At 43.1% G+C, this 21,488-nt stretch overlaps 1 protein-coding gene across 10 annotated transcripts in view; it reads left to right on the forward strand.

The window, feature by feature from the left end:
- The window catches only part of MYO9A (myosin IXA), a 184,219-nt gene that overhangs the window by 132,124 nt on the left and 30,607 nt on the right, over positions 1-21,488 (forward strand). For 9 of the 10 annotated variants that reach the window (XM_055818976.1, XM_055818992.1, XM_055819003.1 and 6 more), the window contains 8 exons: positions 195-336; positions 1,140-1,335; positions 5,658-5,777; positions 10,375-10,450; positions 15,110-15,253; positions 15,951-15,990; positions 16,854-16,976; positions 20,563-20,643. In XM_055818976.1, the coding sequence (XP_055674951.1) occupies positions 195-336; positions 1,140-1,335; positions 5,658-5,777; positions 10,375-10,450; positions 15,110-15,253; positions 15,951-15,990; positions 16,854-16,976; positions 20,563-20,643 (922 nt within the window). The remainder of the gene's footprint in view (positions 1-194; positions 337-1,139; positions 1,336-5,657; positions 5,778-10,374; positions 10,451-15,109; positions 15,254-15,950; positions 15,991-16,853; positions 16,977-20,562; positions 20,644-21,488) is intronic. The other variant, XM_055819009.1, reaches the window with a different exon arrangement.

Raw genomic sequence — 21,488 nt, forward strand, 5'->3', positions numbered from 1 at the left:
TTCTTCAGACACCAGATATACCTTGTATTTGTGTATAACCACATGACAGCATGCAAAATAGTGCTTGCCTAGTTCTTCAGGCACAGAAGTGGAAGCTCAGAATCTCTCTGTTTTCCTGTTTGTGGCCAAGGAAGATGTGTAAAACCTTTTTCACTGGGTTTACAGCTATTTTGTTTTTAATTCTTTCCACTCAGTTTTCCTCAAGCCACAAACCAGACACTGCTGGACAAGTTTAAGCGTCAACACGAAGGGAACTCCTACATTGAATTTCCAGCAGTCATGGAGCCAGCTTTCATCATCAAACACTATGCGGGCAAAGTGAAGTACGGAGTGAAGGTCTGTCACCCAGCTGTTCCCCAGCAGTTGTTTTCATTTAAATCATCTAGCTGTGATGGTGGAAGGAGAGTCCCAGAGGCTCCAGAGGGGCGTTTTGGAGAAGGTTTGGCTAGAGAAGAGACATGGGGGTCAGGAGGGAAGTGTTTGGTGAAAAGCTTGGCTGAAATGAGAAGGTGATGGGGATTGTGTCTTCCTGATCTCTTCCACTTTGCAAGCTCTGTGTGTTGGCATTTTGGGGAAGAGTTTAGGGACTGCACTGAGTTAACGCTGTGTCCAAGGAACAGGTTGAAACTGGGTGTTTGGTAGCCTTCCGGGGCTTGGTTTGTGTAGAAAACTCTATGGTTTTTTCATCCTTAGCTGTTTTATGATACAAGTTACATGAACATAGGTCTCAGCATCTCACTGCTGCAGGTACTTTTTGAAGTCCCATACAAATGATTTCAAATTTGACCCTGTTTCTATTCATGCCAACTATCAGCAGAAGCAGTTCTGGTGGGCAGGTGAGCCTGTATGAGAATCAGCCCTAGGATTTACAACTGCAAATCTGTAATTGTGTTTCTGATGCAATGAATGCATGTGACAAACTTAAGCATCAGCTTTGAGATGCTTTGCAGAGCGGTGCTTTGGGATAAAACAATTGTTTTCTGGACAAAAAGAGACATCCAATATGGGGGCAGAAAAAAAAGATAGCAGCAGGATTCAGTAGTTGTGCTGTCCCAGGGACAGCATGGCAGATCTTACCCAGCGTATCTTGTAGATATTGTTTATTTTCCTTTCTCTCCTTCCTTTTTCTTCTTCTTCAGGATTTCCGTGAGAAAAACACTGATCATATGCGTCCGGACATTGTAGCTCTCCTGCGAAGCAGCAAAAATGCCTTTATCTGCGGCATGATTGGGATTGACCCCGTGGCCGTCTTCCGCTGGGCAGTCCTGCGGGCCTTTTTCAGGGCGATGGTTGCTTTTAAGGAGGCAGGAAAAAGATACGTGGAGAAGAAAACTGGTACGTGTGCTGATCTCCTAATCCTAGCACCTGATTTTCACCAGCAGTTTAGGTCTAATATATTACTACAGTACTTTAAGTAGCCTAAATTCTTAGGAGCTCTTAATCTATTTAAAAAAAAAAAAAATCATTAAACCAGTGTTTAGATTTTTGCTATGCAAAAGTCACATCTTAAGGTATGTTTGGATTTTAACACATTATAAGAAAATATTTTCACTTTATTGCTGCTTTAACTTTTCCTCTTTGTAGGATGCATATGTAGGAAAACCTGAGTGATTCAGAGACATAAAAATTATTCAGCAAATAAGGCAAATTATTTTTGCTAGGATTTCTTGAACTGTTAGTTACGTCCGGAAACAAAAAAAGGCAATAATTCTTCTCTATAATTTTTCATGCTGTTCACCCTTTAAGCTGCAAGGGACCGTGTCTCTTGTCTAGCAAAATTCATTGCTTTGCAGTCATCCAGAACCACCTCATGCCGAACGTGGGGGCATTAAATTAAAGGAAAGTAATGGTGCATCATCATGCTGTGGCAGGCAATACCTGGCTGTGCTTTTAGACCATTTCTCTGCATAAAGCAATTTCCAAAAGATGGGTACAAGCTATTACTATTAATTTTTGGGCACAAGAGGGCTTGAAATTCATGATGAAATTAGAGTCTCAGCAGGGAAAATGTCAGCTGAGTTAAAATTAAGCATGGGGCTGCACCATGATGTTTTTTTAGTCTGAGAGCTGTGCATCAAGAACAGCTAGGGAGCCTGGGACAAGGAATGTAGATACGGAAACTGTACAAGCGGAAAGAATAATTTTCTTGTTCAGGGCAAATAATAGCATCCCAAGAAGAGCAGAAGGCAAAAATCAGCTTTCAGCTTATGAGGCTTTTCCTCTCGAACACTCAGGGGCAGCGTAAGAGAAAAGATATTTCTCATGAACCAGGGTCTGTCTGATAATGATAAAAATCTGTTCACAACCTTTGGGAGTAAGAACAAATTTCAAGCCCTGCTTCACTTTCTGTATCTCTGGCAATCAGTCGTGCCTGCCATGCTCACCTTCCCACTAGCTAGCTTTCTGCTTTTCATTCTTGATTTTGTGGCAATAATTTGCTTCTATCTATTTATATCTATATATATAAACATATAGGTATAAAATAGTCCAGAAGGTTTTCAGACAGTTCCAAGACTCAGTTCTTGCATTGCCTTTTCTTTCTGCAGCAAAACTAATGAATATCAGGTAATGACTGATTGTATTTCTATAGATTCTATACATTTCTATGATTTCTAAACCTTTTCTATCCTGTGATGCTGCTCTTTTATCTATCTGGTATCCTTTAGCCTGCTTTCAAATGGTTTTGTGCTTTGTAACCCCTGGGTTTTGAGAAAGGAAAAGGAAAAAAAAAAAAAAAGAGGGGAAAAAAAAAACCCAGAAAGCTGGGTAAGATTGGTCTTAAGCTTCCCAGCAATCCTCAGATAATTTATAGCCTGAATTTCTTTCTACGTGCATCTTCAGCCTGAACTGGGGAAAAGTCACGAGCAAGTCACCATTACATAGGCAGAACTAGTGGGAAGAGATTACCTAAATCTAATTCCTGTATTGAAGTACGCCATATCCTTGTAGGGAAAGCTTGCTCTAGCCCTACAAGTGATGGTGGAGCTGGGGCTGCTCATGTCCAGCTGCCTCTGCCCTCACCTGTCCCCTCCTAGCGTGACTTCTGCCCAGGTAGCACTTAGCGAGGTGAGATCCGTAGCAATGTTTTCACCACGCTTTTGCTGGTGACACCTCATGCCCATCTCCTGTTCAGTTGTCCTCCAAACCGCCCCGATCCTGCCAGGGCATCACAAAGCGGATGGCTGTAGCAGAGGCAGGCCTGAGCAGAAGTCTTGGCTGGTGTCCGGCCGGTGGGGCGTGCTGGTGCAACACGGCACATCCACTGCCGGATGCTGGTGGTCCCTCCTGCTCCCCAAAATAATGCAGAAAAGCCCCAATCTGCTGCTTTGCATCTATGGCAGAAGGCATTTGTGAATTATTAAAGAATTGCTAAAATTACCCCATCTTGATAGCCAAAAGCAGGCAACCAAAGACAGCATATGCTTTAGGTTTATTTTGTTCTTTTACCAAACCTTGCTGGCTTTAATTAGCCTGATTTGAGTGCCTTACTGCCCATGGACTGTGGAGCTTTTCATGAAATTACGGTAGATTAGCTGAGAATAACTTCACACCTGTACAGTCATCCAAGTGTGCACGCTTAATATTTATGCCTAAGTTTAGAAAAGGCATGCTGCCCCGTCCTGGGTTTCTGAGGTCCTGTCTGCTGCTGCTACCATCCATCAGGCAGGTGTAATGCTGAGTAGGAAAATATCTGAAGATTTTTTTGTTTTTTATTTAATGCCCTTTGCACTCTTTTGTCTTTACCTGTCTGAAGGCATGTCCGAGTCATGCTTGCAATACCCAGTGGGGATTTTAATGAAAAATCTCCGGCTTATGTGTAAGCAGCTCTGCAAAATTTTGCTCTGCTTTCTTTTTGCATCATCCTTTTGGTTATCTTCTCTGTGCCAACCAGTACTACGGCTGCTTATGTAAGGATAATCAGCACTTTTTCCTGCTAGCTTTGGGGACTCTTTCTTTTTTTCATGCTGCTAATATCCTCGTAGTGCAGCTGTTGGTGACTGTGCAATCGTTCTTGGTAACCTGGAGGTGAAGAGCAGCAAAGCGGGCATCACCATGAAGTTTGTTGTGTACCTTTTTCTTCTGCCTGAGAGATACTTCTTACAGTGCTGCCAGCCCTCCTCAGATTAAACATGCCAGGATCTGGCGGGCTGCAATTAGCTGAAGGGTGGACTTCTTCAATAATTAGATTTTTTTATTATTATTATTATTATTATTAAGTTTATCAGGGAGGATTGAGATGGTCCAAAACAACTACATGTTTGAACTACATTTGTTAGTGAACTTTGATTAAAGGAACATTATCAAGCTTTTTAGGAAAGAAATCTGGCTGGTTGACATTTTTTTGCTATATCATTGATATTAATTTATTATACAAAAGCCCCTAATTATTTGTTAGTGAAAACTTGATGGAAGAGCTGGCGCTGTTCATATAAACCAGGCTGCGGAGACTCCCAGCTTTCTCATCTTGGTTTTGCTGGACACAAACCTAAATCCTCGCTCTGGTGAAGGGTTCGTGGTCCTGGGGCTGTGCCCTCCCTGGACGGGCTCCGCATTTGCATTCAGCCAGCAAGGATTGCTCCTTGGGTTAGTGCCCATTGCAGCTGACCTACACGGTAACCCCTTCTCGAAAATGCTCCCATTGACTTCTGCAGATTTATTCTTGATGCTGGGCACCAGAAAACCACCACTACCTCCCCCACCACGCCTCCTCCCCAAAAGAATTAAAAAAACCCCTTTGTGTTTGCCAAGGAAAAGTGACAGCACAGCAACCAAAAAATTGGTCTTTGAGGTCTCACTGAGCAGCATGAAGTGATGTTAATGGGAGGAACATGCCCCTTGACAGTTCCTCTGGCAAGTTCAGGTTGGTTCTTTCTGATGATTTAATGCATTGGTATGAAATGCTTCCATACATGCTGACACAAGGTGGCTCCTCGGTGACCTCATTGCCCGTCAACGGGAGCATGACGTATCCCTTGACTTGGCCATGTAAACAATGACGGAGAGGTGCCGCCCATGGCACAGCGACCTTTTCTGTGGGACCTCCCCTCCAGCCTGTGATCAGAGCTGGGCTGTCAACAGTCCTCTTGCCCAGGCAGTGATGGTTTCTTCCAACTTTCGACCTCACAGCCATCCTGCCTAACTCCAGACTCTGTATCCTCTTCCCTTGAGGAATATGGAACCCTTGTTTAATACAGATAATTTCTGTTTTTCCTTCTAATTGCCAAAATCTGAGCAAGATGTGGCACTGGGATGCAAGATAAGAATTTGAGGTGGCCATGTCCGGGAGCATCTGCACAGTGAATTGGGTATAACACCTGGCAGAGGCACAGAAAGGATTTTTTAAAACAATTAATAAAAATAAAGATTTATCTAATCATCTTTTTTTTGCCCAGATAATCTCCAAGTGATTCTAAAGTGATGATGCTGTGGCTAATAAGGTTTATAAGTAGGGCTGGGATGTGGTCCAGCCCATCGCTCCTGTGCCATGGCACCATGTCCAGAGGACACCAAAGTTAAATTGTGTCAAGTGTGAGAAATGTGTGACCTTTGAGCTCTTGTGTCCTTCGGGCTTGTTCTTTACCCTCTCCTGATTTCTGCTTTTGTAATCTTTCTTTTCTCTCCTTTTTTTTTTTGTTGTTTTTATTTTGCTTCCCAAGGGCATGATGATGCAGTGCCATGTGCGGTTTTGAAAAGTGTGGATAGTTTTAGCTTTCTCCATCACCCAGTTCATCAGAGGAGCTTAGAGATCCTGCAGAGGTGCAAGGAGGAGAAGTACAGTAAGGCTCCACCACCCACCCTTCCCTCTGATATGACACTCACACACCAAGAAATGGAAACCAGGTGCATTCAGTGTAGAAAGGGTAAAAGAATAAATGCCCAAGAAGCCTTGCAGGATTGAATCGTCTGCCTTATAGCAATGTTGAGCATATTGGGAAATTATTAGGCAGAGTTCGGAAAGTAAAATTAAATGCAAGCCCGTGTCTCTTGAGATATCACGTCATTTTGTTGGTGGTTTCCCTGTTTACTAACTGACGTTAAGTCAGGATGCTGATGCTGGGGTATTTTTTGTGTGTTTTATTGTTGTTATCACATGTGTGATAATAAGTTCAAAGCATTGCAGGTCTGGTAGGAATATTGCTGATATAAGGCACATGGCTGATACAGCTGGAATTTAACTTTATTCTGATTTCATTGGACTTGAAAAATAACTCTAGTTTGTGAAAATACTGTCTCTGAGGGCTTTTACTTAAAACTAAAACATTTGGCAAAGTTATTTTACAGAATGAGTCAGGATGCACTTGGTCTCCGTTTCTTCCTCCTCACTCCTCTGTCACGTAATAAACTCATCCTGCATGACAACATGGACGCTCTTGCCTGCACTACTTTATTTTATATACATATATTAAAAGAATGCATATTTGGTGCTCATATCTTTAGATATATAATTTTTCTGCCATTATTCTCTTCCTTCGTGTTGCACATTAAAACTTACAGAAATAGAGCACTGCTATATGCAGTCTGCAAGGGCAGATCCTCAGCCCAAGTAGCTAACTTAAACATTTTGCAGCTTAGGTGTAAATGCAAAACACCCAGTTTTTTTCCGCAGACCTGAGCACGGTAAGTAAAGTAGTTGCATGTTAAGCCCCCACAAATACACTTTTCCTGCTAGAAACCTTATATCAGGTGTCCGTGCTTCCTGCAGCATGTAGCACTGGGGGGAAGCAGAGGTGTTTTAACTGTTAATTTAGACTTTAATGCTTAATTTAGACTGCATTACTTTTTTTATGTAAGTTCCCACCATTGCCACTATTGCTACAAGGAAATACAAAGCAGTAATGCAAACACAGCACTAGCTTTTATTAAGTGGTGGTGTGCTAAGTGACCTTGCTGATACTACTAAGAAACTATTGAAAAAGAAGGTGATTATGAGTAATTTTAATTGCAATCAATTCATCAATTTAATTGTAATTTGTAAGTTAGCTTGGCAATATAGGAAGTTTGAAGGGGGGTAATTTGCAGTTGCTTAGGTGTGAAGAGGGAAATTCATACAACTCGAGACACTTCGTGCTTTAATATGAAACAGTGACATTGAGCTCAGTGTTGAGCTCAGCATTTTAAAACCTCACTTCTTCTAGACTAGTCGACGCAGATTGGTCTCTCTTAAGGTAAAACCAATACATGGATCTGAGAGTAACATTGCTGTAGTTTGTGAACTGGCCAAGAGCATCTGACCAGACAAACGAGTAATTCATGTTCTCCATTCGGAAATGATTCACATCTTCCCACGGGATGTGCTCCTGTGAGCTGCTTCCCCAGGCTCCATGGCTTTGGCAGGCTGAGCTGGGGTTGGAGCATGTATAATTTTTCAGTCCTGAATTCAGTAGGCTTGGAGGCCCCGCAGGCGAGGATGCTGGGGCTGAGGTTGGCCCTGGGGACTCAGCTTTTCCCAGGAGTCAGGTGAGGTTACATCGATGTCATCCCTGAGAGAGGGACCAAGTTGGTCATCTCCTTGACATCAACTCAAGATGAGTTGTGCAATTACTTCTAGCTGTGCACACAGAGAGAAAACTAATTGATTTGCTGAATATATTGAGATTCCATTTAGGTCACTTGGTATTCATCTTGTGTAGCCAGCTGATCGCCCTTCCCTTACCATCTGAGCTGCTTCAGTGGTGTCTTTCAGTCTATCAGTTAATTGATGGTCTTCCACCAGAGCAGGGCACTGGGTTTAGACATCTCTGAGTTCAGGACCAAAGCTCTGTGGGTTGAAGTTCATGGGTAAGGAGTAGACTGGGATTATCCAAAGCTCTTCTCAATGAGGGCAAAGACCTATTAGGCATATCAGTCTGTCTTTCTGAAATGCTAGAGCTGAAGAAAAGAGAATGTGCTTGAAAAATCAGAATAATTTTATCCCTGAAGTGTAAAAAAGATCAGCTTGCATCTGAGCAGGGCAAAGGGAGTGAGTGGTTTTCACTCACACCACTGTTCCTTGCATGCAATGTATTATTTGTATAATATGTACAATTCAATAGCCTGTATTCACTGTACAGAATTCTCAAAGCCACATGTGACTCATCAGCTCAAATCTAAAACCTTTTTGCCTTTCATTTCTAAAAACCCCTACTCCGTTTTCCAGAAAAGGGGCTACATCAATATGACAACTTCCATTCAGCTGTGGCATGTATGCGTTTCTTCTTTTAAGAGCCAGGTGATGGCACAGTGTAGGGAAGTGGTGCTGCTGGCAGGTCGGCTGGGTTTGGTACAGCTCAAGCAGCCATCTAACCCTGCTTGTGACTGTAACTGTCATTGACCAGAAAGTCACTTAAGGTGCTAAGCTTGCAGAATCATGATGCGGTGTTAATGCAGCTGTTATCTGGAAGCTTGCAATAGAAATTCCCTGCTCCCAAGCAATGCAGGGTGCAGGTGCAGTAATATTTTGACACAAACTTGTCTTCCCAACTTCAGCCTGACTTGTTAGGTTAGAATGGTGGTTTGGCCTTTTTCTTTCAGGGATTTCTTTGCTGGGGCATGCGGGGAAGTGAAGGAAGACAGTTTGCTCCAGAAAGAAGAGCATGGACAAAAAAAACATCTTAGAAACACCAGTGAAAGACCATTTCTCATGGAATGCTTTATGTTAGAGAAGCCTTCTGTGCCTTAATGCAGAAAGTATCCAGGCATATATACTATATATAAAATAGATGCAGCTATATGTTAGGTGCTTTCTTAGTGTAAAAATAGCTACAAAAAATACTAATCAGCTTTCTGATTATTCCCATTTCTGCCTCCCCCTTTACAACTGGGTTTTCTGTGCTCTAAGCAAGCAATTTTTGGCACATAAGTCCCAGCCTTGAAAGAGGTAAAAGAATGCGCCTAGGCTAAGAAATGTAGCAAAAAATGGGTTAAATGGCAAAAAGAGGGATTAAAAAGGAGGTTGAACTCTAGGCATAGCTAGGCACTTGGATAGATTATTTGGTTTCCTTTCTAAAAACCTCCAGAGCTGGAGATTGCAAAACCTTCTCATGCAGGGGTGATTCGGTCCTGCCTTGGAGCACAGGCAAGATCAAAGATGACCTGTGGCAGCACATTCCTGAATTTTCTTTTGCTTGGACCTCTAGGATATTTGGACACCTTTAGATACAATAATTTAACCAAGTGGAACATCAGCCTTTTCAGGCATTGCCTGCCCAGTGTTCCGGCTTAAAGACAAACTATTAAAATACCTCAACAGGTAAAGGACAGTTGCTGTCCCATTAAGGGGATATTGCCTGCTGAGGTTTGGTAGGAATTCATCTCCTTAGAACTGTCAGGCTCTGAGGAACTGGCACACCAGCAGGACAGGTGCAGACCTCTCTATTTGCTTTGCGTTCATCTTCAGAATAAAAGGGTCCTTAGGACACCATTTAGCTCAGCATCTGGGCTATGTTAAATAGGAAGATGATAAATGTGGGGAGGAGGGGTATGCTATTGCTTCTTCCTATTCTGTTACAAACTATAGTTTAGACTTCTTTCTTTGGTAAAGGAATATACTTTTTGCCCATGTTCAGGTGAGTGCTGCGATGTTTTCTGTCTCACAGAAGTGATTTCAGGACAGTTAAAAAATTGCTTAGTGGTTTTCATGTCAAATTTTACTTTATCGGGTCTTTAAATATCTGTAGTTTAGTGACTTGAAAAGTGTGTTGTTGTCTTCTGTCTTCCTAAATGCTTGGTTGCAAAACATTTCTACTTTGTGGAAGCTAGAAATGTCTGCTTCTGTAGCCATGCATGATAACTTTCTTGGCTATTTATTAAATACGAATTTTTCTAAAACTATCCCTATCAGAGGATATAGGTTCAATAGGCAATAAAGCCTCCCTGTGCAATATATACTACTTGCCACACATGTCCCTGTCCATATGTCTGCAGGAAGGGAAGAAGTGTACAAGGAATAAACTACCATTTTTCCAGGGATCCTACTTACGTTCAGGTGTTTGGCCCATGCAAGCAACTGGGGTGTCCTGTGCACAGTGGAGAGCTTAGGGACATTTTGGACATGCAGGTCACAGGTGGCTGGGCCCCCCAACACAGCAACCTCTTCCTTCACCCCATTTGCTTACTAGCTGGGGGACAGCGTGTCCCTAGCACAACATGCATGTGTGGGTGGGGAATTAGTAGGCTTGAGCAAACAGCATTACTCATAAGGGTGATGACTGAAGCAGAGAGGTAGAACTTAGTAGACAATGGGTATGTCGGCATCCTTGGCACCCTTGTATGCGCAGCATATGCCATGACACGTACATGCTCCTCCTTGCTGTAGTCAGTGCTAAGCTATGGCTGTGCTAACTGCTTTTTGGCAAAGAGCCAGGCAGAAACATCTTTTTTTATGTGCTGCTTTAGGTATTACTCGGAAGAGCCCACGGACACCGCTCTCAGATCTCCAGGGAGTCAATACCATCAACGAGAGGACCCAGCGGTAAGCCTCTTGCTTTTATGTTGGCACGGCAAGGAAATCTGGGGTGGGAGAGCACTGCCTGTTGTTATCAATGATTGTATTAATGTTTCTCCCAGCTTGCTTATTGATTTTGTCTTCTCTTCATTCCTTCTCTGCTATGTGATCATATCTAAATATCTTTCCTGACTGAACAGCAGGCAGGGAAGGCAACTTCCCTGCATCAAAAGGCAGCACTTGTCATTGGTGTGGCGTATGAGGTGGTAAGAAGCTTGCAAAAAAAATTGATGAATGTGCCACTGTCAAGGAGATAAATATTTACCAAGGATTTTATTGGTGCAAAAACCCAATGATGTGTTTTGGTACAGAACTGCGTGCAAGTGGTGTGGAGGATCTGGGAGGTTGTGAGGCTTGAGATGATACCCTGTTAAATGCTTGCTTGTTTTTATGGGAAAGAAACATGCTAACTTCACAAATGCTTTTACAGTTTCTATGTACGGGTTTAGTTTTTAATCATTCCTTGAAGGTTCTGGCCATTGAAACAACTACTTAATAAGATCTTTGTGTTTGAGAGTCAGGTCTACGCTTTGAGATGCATCTGTGCCTCTTCTGCAAAAAGTATTCCAAATCCATTTCAGAATTAAATTGCTTATGAAGAAAAATATCTTCATTTTAAAAGGGATATCTGGGCACTGATCCTCCTCCTTTTCTCCAGCTACTCATGTTATCCCTCTGCAGACCCCAGAAAGTCCAATTATCCAAATACCACCTCTAAAGGGGTATGGTGCCTCTCTGCTTCCCTCTGAACAGATGTGTGTGTGTGCTGGGGAAAGATATGATCAAGCATCCTCAGTTCTTTAAAATGATTGCTTGGAGCTGCAGACACTCAGGTGTAACTTCATAGCTGCTCTGAGTTTCACAAGAAGTCTGCAACAAGTCAAGAGGAGTCTGAGACTGTCTCCTGAAACATGTCCATCAAATGCCCTGTAATGGTCCTTGCATCTCGGTGTGCTTCCCTTCCACCCAAAACAAAATATCCTCTAAATATATTATAAAACCTAATTTTTTACTGATTTTTTAATGCCAAATGGCCAAGACAGAAATCAGATAAATGTTGTTCCTTTTTTTTCTAGGGGAACAAAAGTGGCTTTTATTGTCTAGCTTTGTTTACCACATGCCCTCTTGAGTGCTATCAAGACTAGAATATCCCTCCTGCCCTGCATGTCCTCCCTTTGAGAGTGGTGGTGCCACCCTGCTGAAGGAGAATTGTATAAAATTCCATAAAATTGTTGGATCAAATTAATAAATTTGTGCCAGTTCTCGAGTTTGGGCAGAAATCCAGCTTGTGCAAGCAATCTCACCTTGTCATGGGAAGGTGATGCAAACCCTGGTTGTCCTCACACATCATCAGTCTTTCCCACCCCTCCTTTTCTTTCCCCTAATGCTGTAGCTGCTACAGCTTTAATCTGTTGGGTTACGACGGTAGTAGGTACATTGTAACATTTGAAGGAGAGAAGGTTGATGTCTCCAAAGGTGACGTTCACTGTTTCTAGCATGTCTGGTTGCACAGGTTTCCCTAAATATGATGTAATGTGAAACTTTGTCCATGTGGAGATCTTCATGTGTAGATAAGAGAAGTTCTGCAGTTTCTCTAGCAAGCCTTCAAATTTGATGTTGCTGTATGAAGAACATCTGTGAAATGGGATGGGGCTTTTCCTGACTGTCCAGGTCCAGTTTTGGAGGCACGTCAGTGCAGGAGCTCGGGCTGCCGGCATTTTCATAGGCCAGAACATTTCAGTTATCTCAGTGAGGGGCCATTGTAAAGGCAGGGAAACTCCTCCTGTCCCAGGCACTGAGGAGGATGTAGTTCTTTACTGTGTGGTTCAGTCTGTGGTCGGCTCTTTTTATTTGGCTTAACCCAAACCAGCACAGCAGACAAGTTGCCTTAAACAGCTGGGATCAAGGGCAGCAGCTACTGTGTCTTCCTTCATCATCCTCAGCAGTTGTATCCTAACAGGGTCAGGACAGACATTTTATTCCCTTTGCTGATGTATTTGCAGAAAATATACTTTTGAAGCTGTTCTAATTCCCATGTTCCTCCTGGTGTGTCCTCAGTAGCATGGTCCATGATCTTCGATTCTCTTGGACAACATCAGTGATGGGTCCCCAGATGCCATCCATGCCTCTTCTTTCTGAGAGCATAAACCGGACCTCTCGTAACATCTCTACAACCCAGCCTGCACTTTCAGAGTAGGCAGAGGATTTTGATCCCTTTCATTGTGGATGAATTTGGCCTGAAGAATGATGTCACACTTGATAAATGTTGGTATTTCAGTTAAATTGCGCTTGTTGAGCAAGAAGGGGTAAATACAGGGGTGAAGGTAACACATGTAGAAGAGAGATTTACTTTAACAGCTTTCCAACAGATAGACAGGCAGGTGATTTATGGAGCTAAATTAAACAGGAATTTGCTTTCAAAGCCATCTCATGATCATGCGGTTGCTGATAAGTCTGCGTTGTACATCCAACCCACAGGATAGCCTGGGGCTTGCTTCTAAAAGCAGATCTGAGTTATGACATCATGCAGGAAGTCACTGTGGAGGCTTTAGCAAGCCAGGCGCTCTCCTCTGATCTCAGGAGAGAGCGACGGGTGGTTTGCACATGCTGGCAGGGGCGGACCAGGCTTCAGCGGGGCGCTGGGAAGCCAGCGTGCCTTGGAAGCGGCTTCCCTGCCCGTCGAGTAATGAAAGCCATGCCATTGCTAACCCAAACCACTCGGGCTGTCGGTTTTCCTGATGGTTTATGTTCGTGAAACTGTTTTGTGTGCAGTGATGTCTAAGGGGCATGCAGGAAAGCAGGTGTTGATCAGACTGTCTTGAAACAGTTGGTTGGGCTTGGTGAGATGATTGACCCCCCAAGTACAAGAAGGGCTACGTCGATTGCTATGTGCACCATCCTAAAGTGTCCATAATAAACAGAGCTCTTGGTTTATGTCTTTTTTTCCCCTCTATTTTTTCTTCCCCAAGGCCACCTGGGAATTTCTGAGTTTTTCTATTCCTTGGTGTCTTGTTGTGAGTCCATATATCCACAGCTGGTCTCAAGCCTGGGAGTGCATTGAGGTCAGCCACGATTGATGATGGGTTGTAGATTCCAAAAGTGGCCATTGATGTTCAGTGGTACCCATCAACTGGTGATTTTTGTTTTCCTCCTGCAAATAGGAGGTTTGTGATGGATGGGACCTTAGCTGTAAAGAGACAGAAGGTGGACGGGGGAGATCACCTGGATACTAACACTTCTCGCTGGCCTTCCTTTAATTGCACAGGCTGCTTAAAAAAAGTAGGTCCTGGAGCACTCAGCTAGGGGTTTACTTTGCTGTGATTTCATCCTTTCTTTTAATAGTGGTACATGTGAAAATACTAATTTCATGGGGCTAGGAAGGAATTTGGAAAGTGCTGCAGCAAGGCAGCAAGGTGACTTGTACTCCAGCATCATGTTGCTCCAAGGCTGGCTCCAGGAAAGAACAGATTTACAGGCTTTATTTTTTAATTTCCATGTGGCATTTGGTATTTGCCTTTCCTTCAAATCCAGACTTTAAGGCTAAGGGCTGCCTTGTTGCTAGACCTTAGAAGTGACCGGTGCCGGGGGCCTTTTTAAACCACCATGTCCTTCAGCATCAGAAGACTGGTGCTGCGTTGAGTCTCCTCCTATTCCTATTCCTCCTGTCTGAGGTAGCTTGGGGGGCAGGTTGCAGACCCCACATCCTTCCTTAGATCATCTTTATTTCATATGATGGTTTATACAAGGCTGACAAAGAGTTTAAAATATTAGGGGGGAAAAAAACCCAAACAACCCACAAACAAAATTAAAAAAAAAAACCAAACCCCACCACCAAACCCGAAGTATTGCAGTTGGGTGCAGCCCAGGAGAGGCTTTGCATAATCCCAGACACCACAGGAAGGCTCCTCAACTCTGGAAATTACTTGCCCTGATGTGGAGTTTTGTTGAGTACCCATTTCCTTTCCTCCAAGAGAGGATTTTGGTTCCTCTCACCATTCCCTTCAGTCCTTCTGCAGCCAGGCGAGCATTTTGGGACACCAAAGCAGCTCTGCTCCATGGCAGAGCGGACAAAATTTGCCAAGTGATTTGTGATCAGGGCCCGGTGAGTGTTTCTGGGCCAACCCGGTGGTGCAGCTGGGGCTGGCATCCTTCATTTGCGGCAAATGATTAATCTGTCACAAATGATACTTGCTTTTTCTTTTCCTGATGAAACGAGTGCATGAATTGAGAAGACAAAGTCAGCACCAGCATCATCTGAAGTAGTGACTCTGTTAATGATGGCAAGGCTGATAGGAGGGGTCATCTTGTATTCTTCAGATCACTGAGGTATCTGTAGACCCAAGCCTTCTGTCTGGGCGAGCTGGAAGCTGTTCTCCTGCTGATAGTTCGATTCTTTTATGAATATTTGATTTTTGAAAGGTGCTTAGGTAGCCGAATGTTTCATCCGGTGTCTGGCGTCATGAGTTCATCCCATGGGAGCAAATGAATGCTGATAAGAATAAAGCGGCGACTCTCATTTTCCACTGATGCACTGATGGATTTATTATTTATTATTTTTTTTTTTTTTGGTCGTAGAACCAGGGGGGTTTATATCTTCCTAACACTGCATGGTGTTTGGTGTTGCAGTGATGCCTATGCAGTTGGCTGGAATGGCCGGATGGGGATGCGGCACAGCAGGCTTGCCAGCCCAGGCACCTTCCTAGACAAAGATGGGATATTCGTCAACGCGACCAACAGCAAGCTGCTGGAGAGGGCCCATGGCATCCTCATGTCAGTACAAAAGGAGGGGATTTTGGCTTTATTCCTGGAGCTTAATGAGCAGCATGGGTAGTTAAAGGAATGTAGATAGCCAGAATATAAAAATATCAGGGTTTCCAGTAGACTTGGAGACATTTCACAGTTGGGTCAAAGCGAACCTGGTGTTTTATGCACCTGATTTACTTAACTCTTATCATTCATTTGTAATGACAGACGCAGGGAAGAGAGAGAAAGAATGAATCTGCTGGTCAAACCAGTCTCAAGATATGACAGTGATGTAATGCAGTCACATTTTTTAACATAATATCAAAGTTTCCATTACAAATTAGGTGGGGAGACAATGTTGATGATTCACACTGCAGCCTCATCAGAAGTTTCAGAGAACATCGCCAGGGTGGCTGGAGTTCACACGGGGTATGAGAAAGCAGGAGGGTGGTCAGTCATTTTGCGATGCCGCTCCCTTACTTTACCCAAATTACCGGCATCCCCATCATTTCCAGTGTAAGGATTCCCTTTAATTGGATACCTTCCTCTCAAACCTGTGCCACTACATTTGTAAAATTAGTTTGTAGCATGCAGAAGCTGCCCAGTTTCAGTGCAGGTTATAGGAAGCAGCTGCTAAAGGGGACTTGGAAGGGCTTGTTTCATAAACTCCTCCATCCTGCCATTGCACGTGTAGATTAACCTGAGCCATTTATTATCTCCCCAGGCGAAATAAGAACTTCAAAGCCAAACCCAATCTCCCAAAGGTGAGTGTGAAGCAGCATTTTTACCTGCTGGTCCAGGGGTTAAGGCTGTAGGTACAGTGGTGAGATGCTGATGAGTATGAGGAAGATCATTTGTGTCTACATCAAGACCTTTGTCAGCTCAGCTGTGTTCAAAGCTGTTTAATTTACAAAAAATGAAAGGATTTCAGCCCTGATTTGTGCTGGAAGAGTATTGTATGAGCACTTGCATCCTCCTTTCTTGGACCTGCTATGTCTCCTTTTTAATTCCTCCTGGGAAGGAGTACATAGGTGCTGGCAAAATCTGATAATCAAATCTCTAAACTAAAATGAGCACGTAGGTTATGCAGGAGGGCTGGTACCTGATAGACAACAGGCTTGTCTGATTCAGTTTCCTTCCATCTTGGCTGCATTTACTGTATTTTACAAGATGCCAAGAGATCTGTTGTAGCTAGAATAATACTTGTTGTGGTCCTTGCTGGTGCTGTGTCTGTCAATGGTCAGAATGGAGGATCAGGAGGAGCAGCCTTTGGGTTTATGCATGCACATTGCACCCAGATTGGCACAGATACAGTTAATCAATGTACTGCTCATTAACAGTGAATTGTTTGTCTGCAGCCTTTAGTGGGTGGGAGAGCCTAAATTTCCTGTGGTCAAGTCCTCAGAGGAGCTTGGGAGGAACATGATGTGGGGAATCTGGCTCTGGCTAAATAGAGCAGAGCTACATTTCAAGCCATCCCTCATTGTTTCCCAGTAAGATTAAGTAGGGTGGTCACCTGAGGAAGCCCTGCAGAGGATATAAAGAGGGACAGAGCAGACAGCATGGTGATAAGATCCAGTTATTCTTGTATTTATCAAGAACAAATGGAGTCTCTCTTTTTCCACAGCACATGCTGGATGTGAAGTCCCTCAAGCACCTAACCAACCTGACGCTGCACGACCGCATTACCAAATCTCTCCTTCATCTCCATAAGAAGAAAAAACCGCCCAGCATCAGTGCCCAGTTCCAGGTAATCCTTCACCTTTGATACAGAGAGGTGAATTAAAAGCAAATACCTGTTCTGGGTCCCCAGGGTGCCTAGGAGGATGCTTGTAGGCCCAGTCCTGTCCCATCCTCACCACCTTTTAGAACATGAATTCGGTTGAGGATGTGGTTTTGTTAGGCTGGGAAACATCTTGCAGGTATCTAGTGTAAATGGAGAGAAACAAGAGCAGTGGTGGGGGATGATGCGGTCAAGCAAGTGTGCATCCCTGTCCTCTGGTACCTCACTTTCCAAACTATTGCATCGTGGCACTTTCTTTGCCACATCCAGCAACCACAGAAACCCAAAATGACATTTTCCCAGTCTTTTTACTTGTATTCAGTGTCTGAAATTGAATCTGTTTTTAAGCCAGCCAGAATGTGAATTTTAATAGGGGTGGAAAGGTCAAAATATTGCTGCATTCTCTCCGGGCAGGCAGAATAATTCAAAGGAGGGATCGATAACAGCATTTGTTGTGTTGTGGGTGCTGTGCACCAGCCAGCCAGCCCTAGGAATAGCTGCAGTGAAAATAATCCTCCAATATGTGCATCAGGGCCTGGAAACTGCTAGAAGACACATGCACAGGCAGGTGGTAATATTAGAAAGCAGCTTTTCAGTTAAACATTGGTTTCTAAGCAAGTCTGGCTTGGTTTTGACTTGAAATTTTGGGTTGGTTTTTCTGGTTTTGAGATGTGGGTCATTTTTAGAAAGTCTCTGTGTAGAACTGGGTAAGATTAAGTAATTAAATGCATACAGACACACACACATATAGAAGCCTACTTAACTATAATGTGCAGAATACACATCTGTGTGTGAGTGTGTGTGTACATATATATATGTAAAGCTTAGTATAGTCTAATGGTACGCTGGTTAAAATACACTTCTGCAGAGTTTAATTCACACAGTACCACAAGAGGATGAAGCAGGGATGTCTTGGAGTGAAATGCCTTCCTGAAACCTGTTTGTCCTTCAGACAAAACCGTGAAAAGCTTCAGGGGGTGTGATTGAGATTTTTTTTATATATTTTTGCAGTGCATACAAATAAAAGAACACTCAGTGCTGTGAAGATTTCCCCCCTGCCCCTGTGCAGCAAAGCAGATCGTTCAAATACCCTTCTTAGACTTTCTGATGTTCCCCAGCAATGACTTGACAACGTAGGAGCTGTGCCTACTACACAACCTTTTTTTCTTTAAAAGAATAAAAACATATTTAAGTTGAAGGCAGCTTTGGTGTGACTGCCTGTGTCTCCTCTTAGACAGATGCTGAGCATTCCAGCCCTGATTTCATTTAACACTTGTAAGAGAGAAGCATTTTCTCGAGAGAGCAGCCTGGTGCAAACCAGTGAGATCACTTTTTTTATCACGGGCAGGCTAATAAAATTGCTGTGCATGGAACTGGGTCACAGGCAGAAAATACAAATGTTTCCTATCCTGGGGTTTTGGTGGGTTGGTTGGGTTTTTTTGCTGATAAATGCTGCCTTGTGGCTAATGCCTGAACACCGGGCTTGCCATCTCCTATTGAACACCATCTCCTATTGATTTTAACTATACCTATACTTACGGTAATCTATAGGTGAAATAGCTGTATTAGAGGATGCTGTAGGAGCAGTGATGGCTTTCACAGTTGAAAACTAGACTGCTGGTACCTAAACTGCAGCACGGCAATTTATAGCCTATGCTTTTATCCTGCATGCAGGATGCTGCCCTGTCTAGCACGGGGTGATGCTGAAACAATTCGTCACACCCTGAAAGACCAAATACAGGTGGTGAAAGAGCACGTGGGTGGAAAGTTTTGCAGGCAGAGAAACAAAGGAGCAGGGTACAGGGTTAATCCAGGGACCTTGCGTGTCCTTTACAGATTCCTGATGACCAGAGCTTGCGCCAGATGGCAGAGGGTGCCTGAACCATCTGCCATGTGCAGGATGTCGCTGGCTGCTGATGAAATGGAAATACCCCCTCCTACGGGGCTGGTGATCACAGTATGGTCCAATTTCCACAATTGCCAGTGCCAGGAGTGCTTTGCTTGCCGGGCTTGCGGCAGGACTTTGGCAAAGGGGTTGCATCCCATGTGTACCCCGCTTCCCTCCCACTGGCCCAGTGTGGGTCACAGTGGGATGGTGCAGCATCATTGCTGATTAATATCTCCTCATAGGCTTTTTTTTTCTTTTTTTTTTTTTTAATAAAAGTGATTTCAGTCTACTTTTAATAAAACCAGGAGCGTGCCAGTGGAGGCCTTCTGCATTGCGGTGTTCCCACTGCTCCCTGGGATGGGAACGACAGGCACATTTGCATGCAGTTAATAGACACACAACGCAGCTGCACCACACATGCATGGGATCCATCCCTTATTCTTCCCAGATCCTGGATGTACATAAATTTTTCTAAACATGAAAGGCTTCCCATCAAAATGTCTTTTAAATGATCAGGAGTAGAAAAGGCTTCCTGCAAGCAGATCTGTAGGCAAAATGCTTCTTTCTAATATCACGCCATTTTATTAACATATATATTCAAAAATTTATAACTCTGCTTATAGTAAATAGGCAACAGAGTATCTTTTACACAGCTGAGTTTTAAACACTATTAAAAGCAGGAGTAAGCAGCTCTGGAGTGCGTTACTAATACTATGTCAGTAATGTGCTCAGCAATTGGAGATACTAAAAGTATTTATAGGGCACAGTGAAAAAAATGCAGTCAAGGAGCCTGGCCAGCCGCAGACTGACTCAGCATGCTCTCATTTTCAGTATGTTTTTATTCAAAGAGTTTGTGCTTCGTCACAGAGGAGTCAAAGATTTGCGAGGTGGAGGAATAACTCAGATTGATGTCCTGCTGGACATCAGTTGGGTTTAGCAATGATGCCAATATAAATTCATTTTTATGGGCTAGACTCCTAATGATGATGCAGAAATAAGGGAAAATATAAAATGGGAACCTGGAAAACCCTCAGTTCTCAGTGATCACAATTGTGCATTTCAGCAGAGGAATATGGCCAGGAATATGCCTGCATTAAAGTTACTCTCCTCTAAAAACAACCTATGAAGTGTTAGGGTTCACAGGCTTCAAAAATTATTGCGAATTCCAGATTGCAGATCATGGTGAATTCCAGATCTTCCCCTTGCAACGCTGTCATTAAGAAAATTCATTTTTAAAGCAGCAATAAATGCTGCGTGGACTCACTTTTGATAAGGGAAAATTTTATTTATATTTAAAAACCATCAGTGGTTATTTGGTGCAAGGTGCGACTCCTTGTCTTGGGGCTCCCACTCAGGTCTAGAAGAGGCCTGTTGCAGAGCAGGGTGTGACTTTGGGCTTCAGTGGCTGGTGTGAAAAGGTCGAACCAGGGATCTTGAAATACAACCCAGCATTATATTTCTCTCAAGCTAATTTGGTGGATGCAAAGACAAAGCCAGCCAAGTTGCTTGAGCGGAAATACTCATTTTGGGGAAAGATTTCCCGTATGCCTGGTTTACTCATCATTTATTCCAAATTTTATTTTTTCTGATTTAAGCCCTTGGATTTTCATTATTCGTTGTAGTCTATTCTCCGTTTCCCAACTGAAGATGTCTTCTCTGTTGCAGGCATCACTCAACAAGCTGATGGAGACCCTTGGCCAAGCAGAACCTTATTTTGTAAAGTGCATTCGATCCAATGCCGAAAAGGTAAATGCCGTCCTGTGGAAGTGGTCCAGATAAAAATAATCTTTGAAATATTTTGTAAATTTTTACAGGGGGGTAGAAAGAAAAGAAAGCCTCAAATCAAGTTGGATTTAGAAGATATTTGTATATGAGCAATGGGAAGCGTAGATATTATCCCTTGGGGGTTGCTCCTGATAAACTGCACTGGCTCTTCTTGTAATTGAAGAAACATGTAGATGAAAAATGTATGAGTTGAATTTGTGTGAAAAATATATTGGTTTTAATAAATGAATTTGACTCCTTTGAAGCTCCTGCCATCTGTAATAGAGATTTACAGAGCCGTGAATTCACTTGTGCTGTTACTAAGCCCTAAAGTTTCTTTAAAGTAAAAGTTTCTACAGGTAAAAGCAGATGCTTTTAGAATAAGCTACATTATTCAAACTTACTCAGTGATGCATTGTATTTCTTGAATTTGATTTTAAGCATTTGTCTCATGGGCTAAGGAGTTTAGAATACACATCAGTTGTGATGCTTTCTTGTGGGTTAATCCTTCAGAGTTTTACCCAGACATTTAAAGATGAAGCTTTATGCCTAGGAGATTATTTAGTTGTTCGCAGTCTTACCTATTAGCTGTGGCCTTGGGAGGTCTTACTCAGTTTGGGAGCTCCAGAAAAACTTCTTTATATCTTTTTATATCTAGTTAGCTGTTTGAAAGTCCATCTGATGGCTGCTTGGAAGCAAACAGGATTCAACCCTGGTGGGATTAGTACAGTTCCTGGGGACCCGTGTTCCCTCCCTCCCCTAACATCATTGCCAACGTGCGTGTCGTGCAGATGTGTTACATCTGCTGAATCCGTTCACCCATCCAT

This window comes from Falco peregrinus, chromosome 1, assembly GCF_023634155.1.
Source record: "Falco peregrinus isolate bFalPer1 chromosome 1, bFalPer1.pri, whole genome shotgun sequence".
Classification (NCBI taxonomy): domain Eukaryota; kingdom Metazoa; phylum Chordata; class Aves; order Falconiformes; family Falconidae; genus Falco; species Falco peregrinus.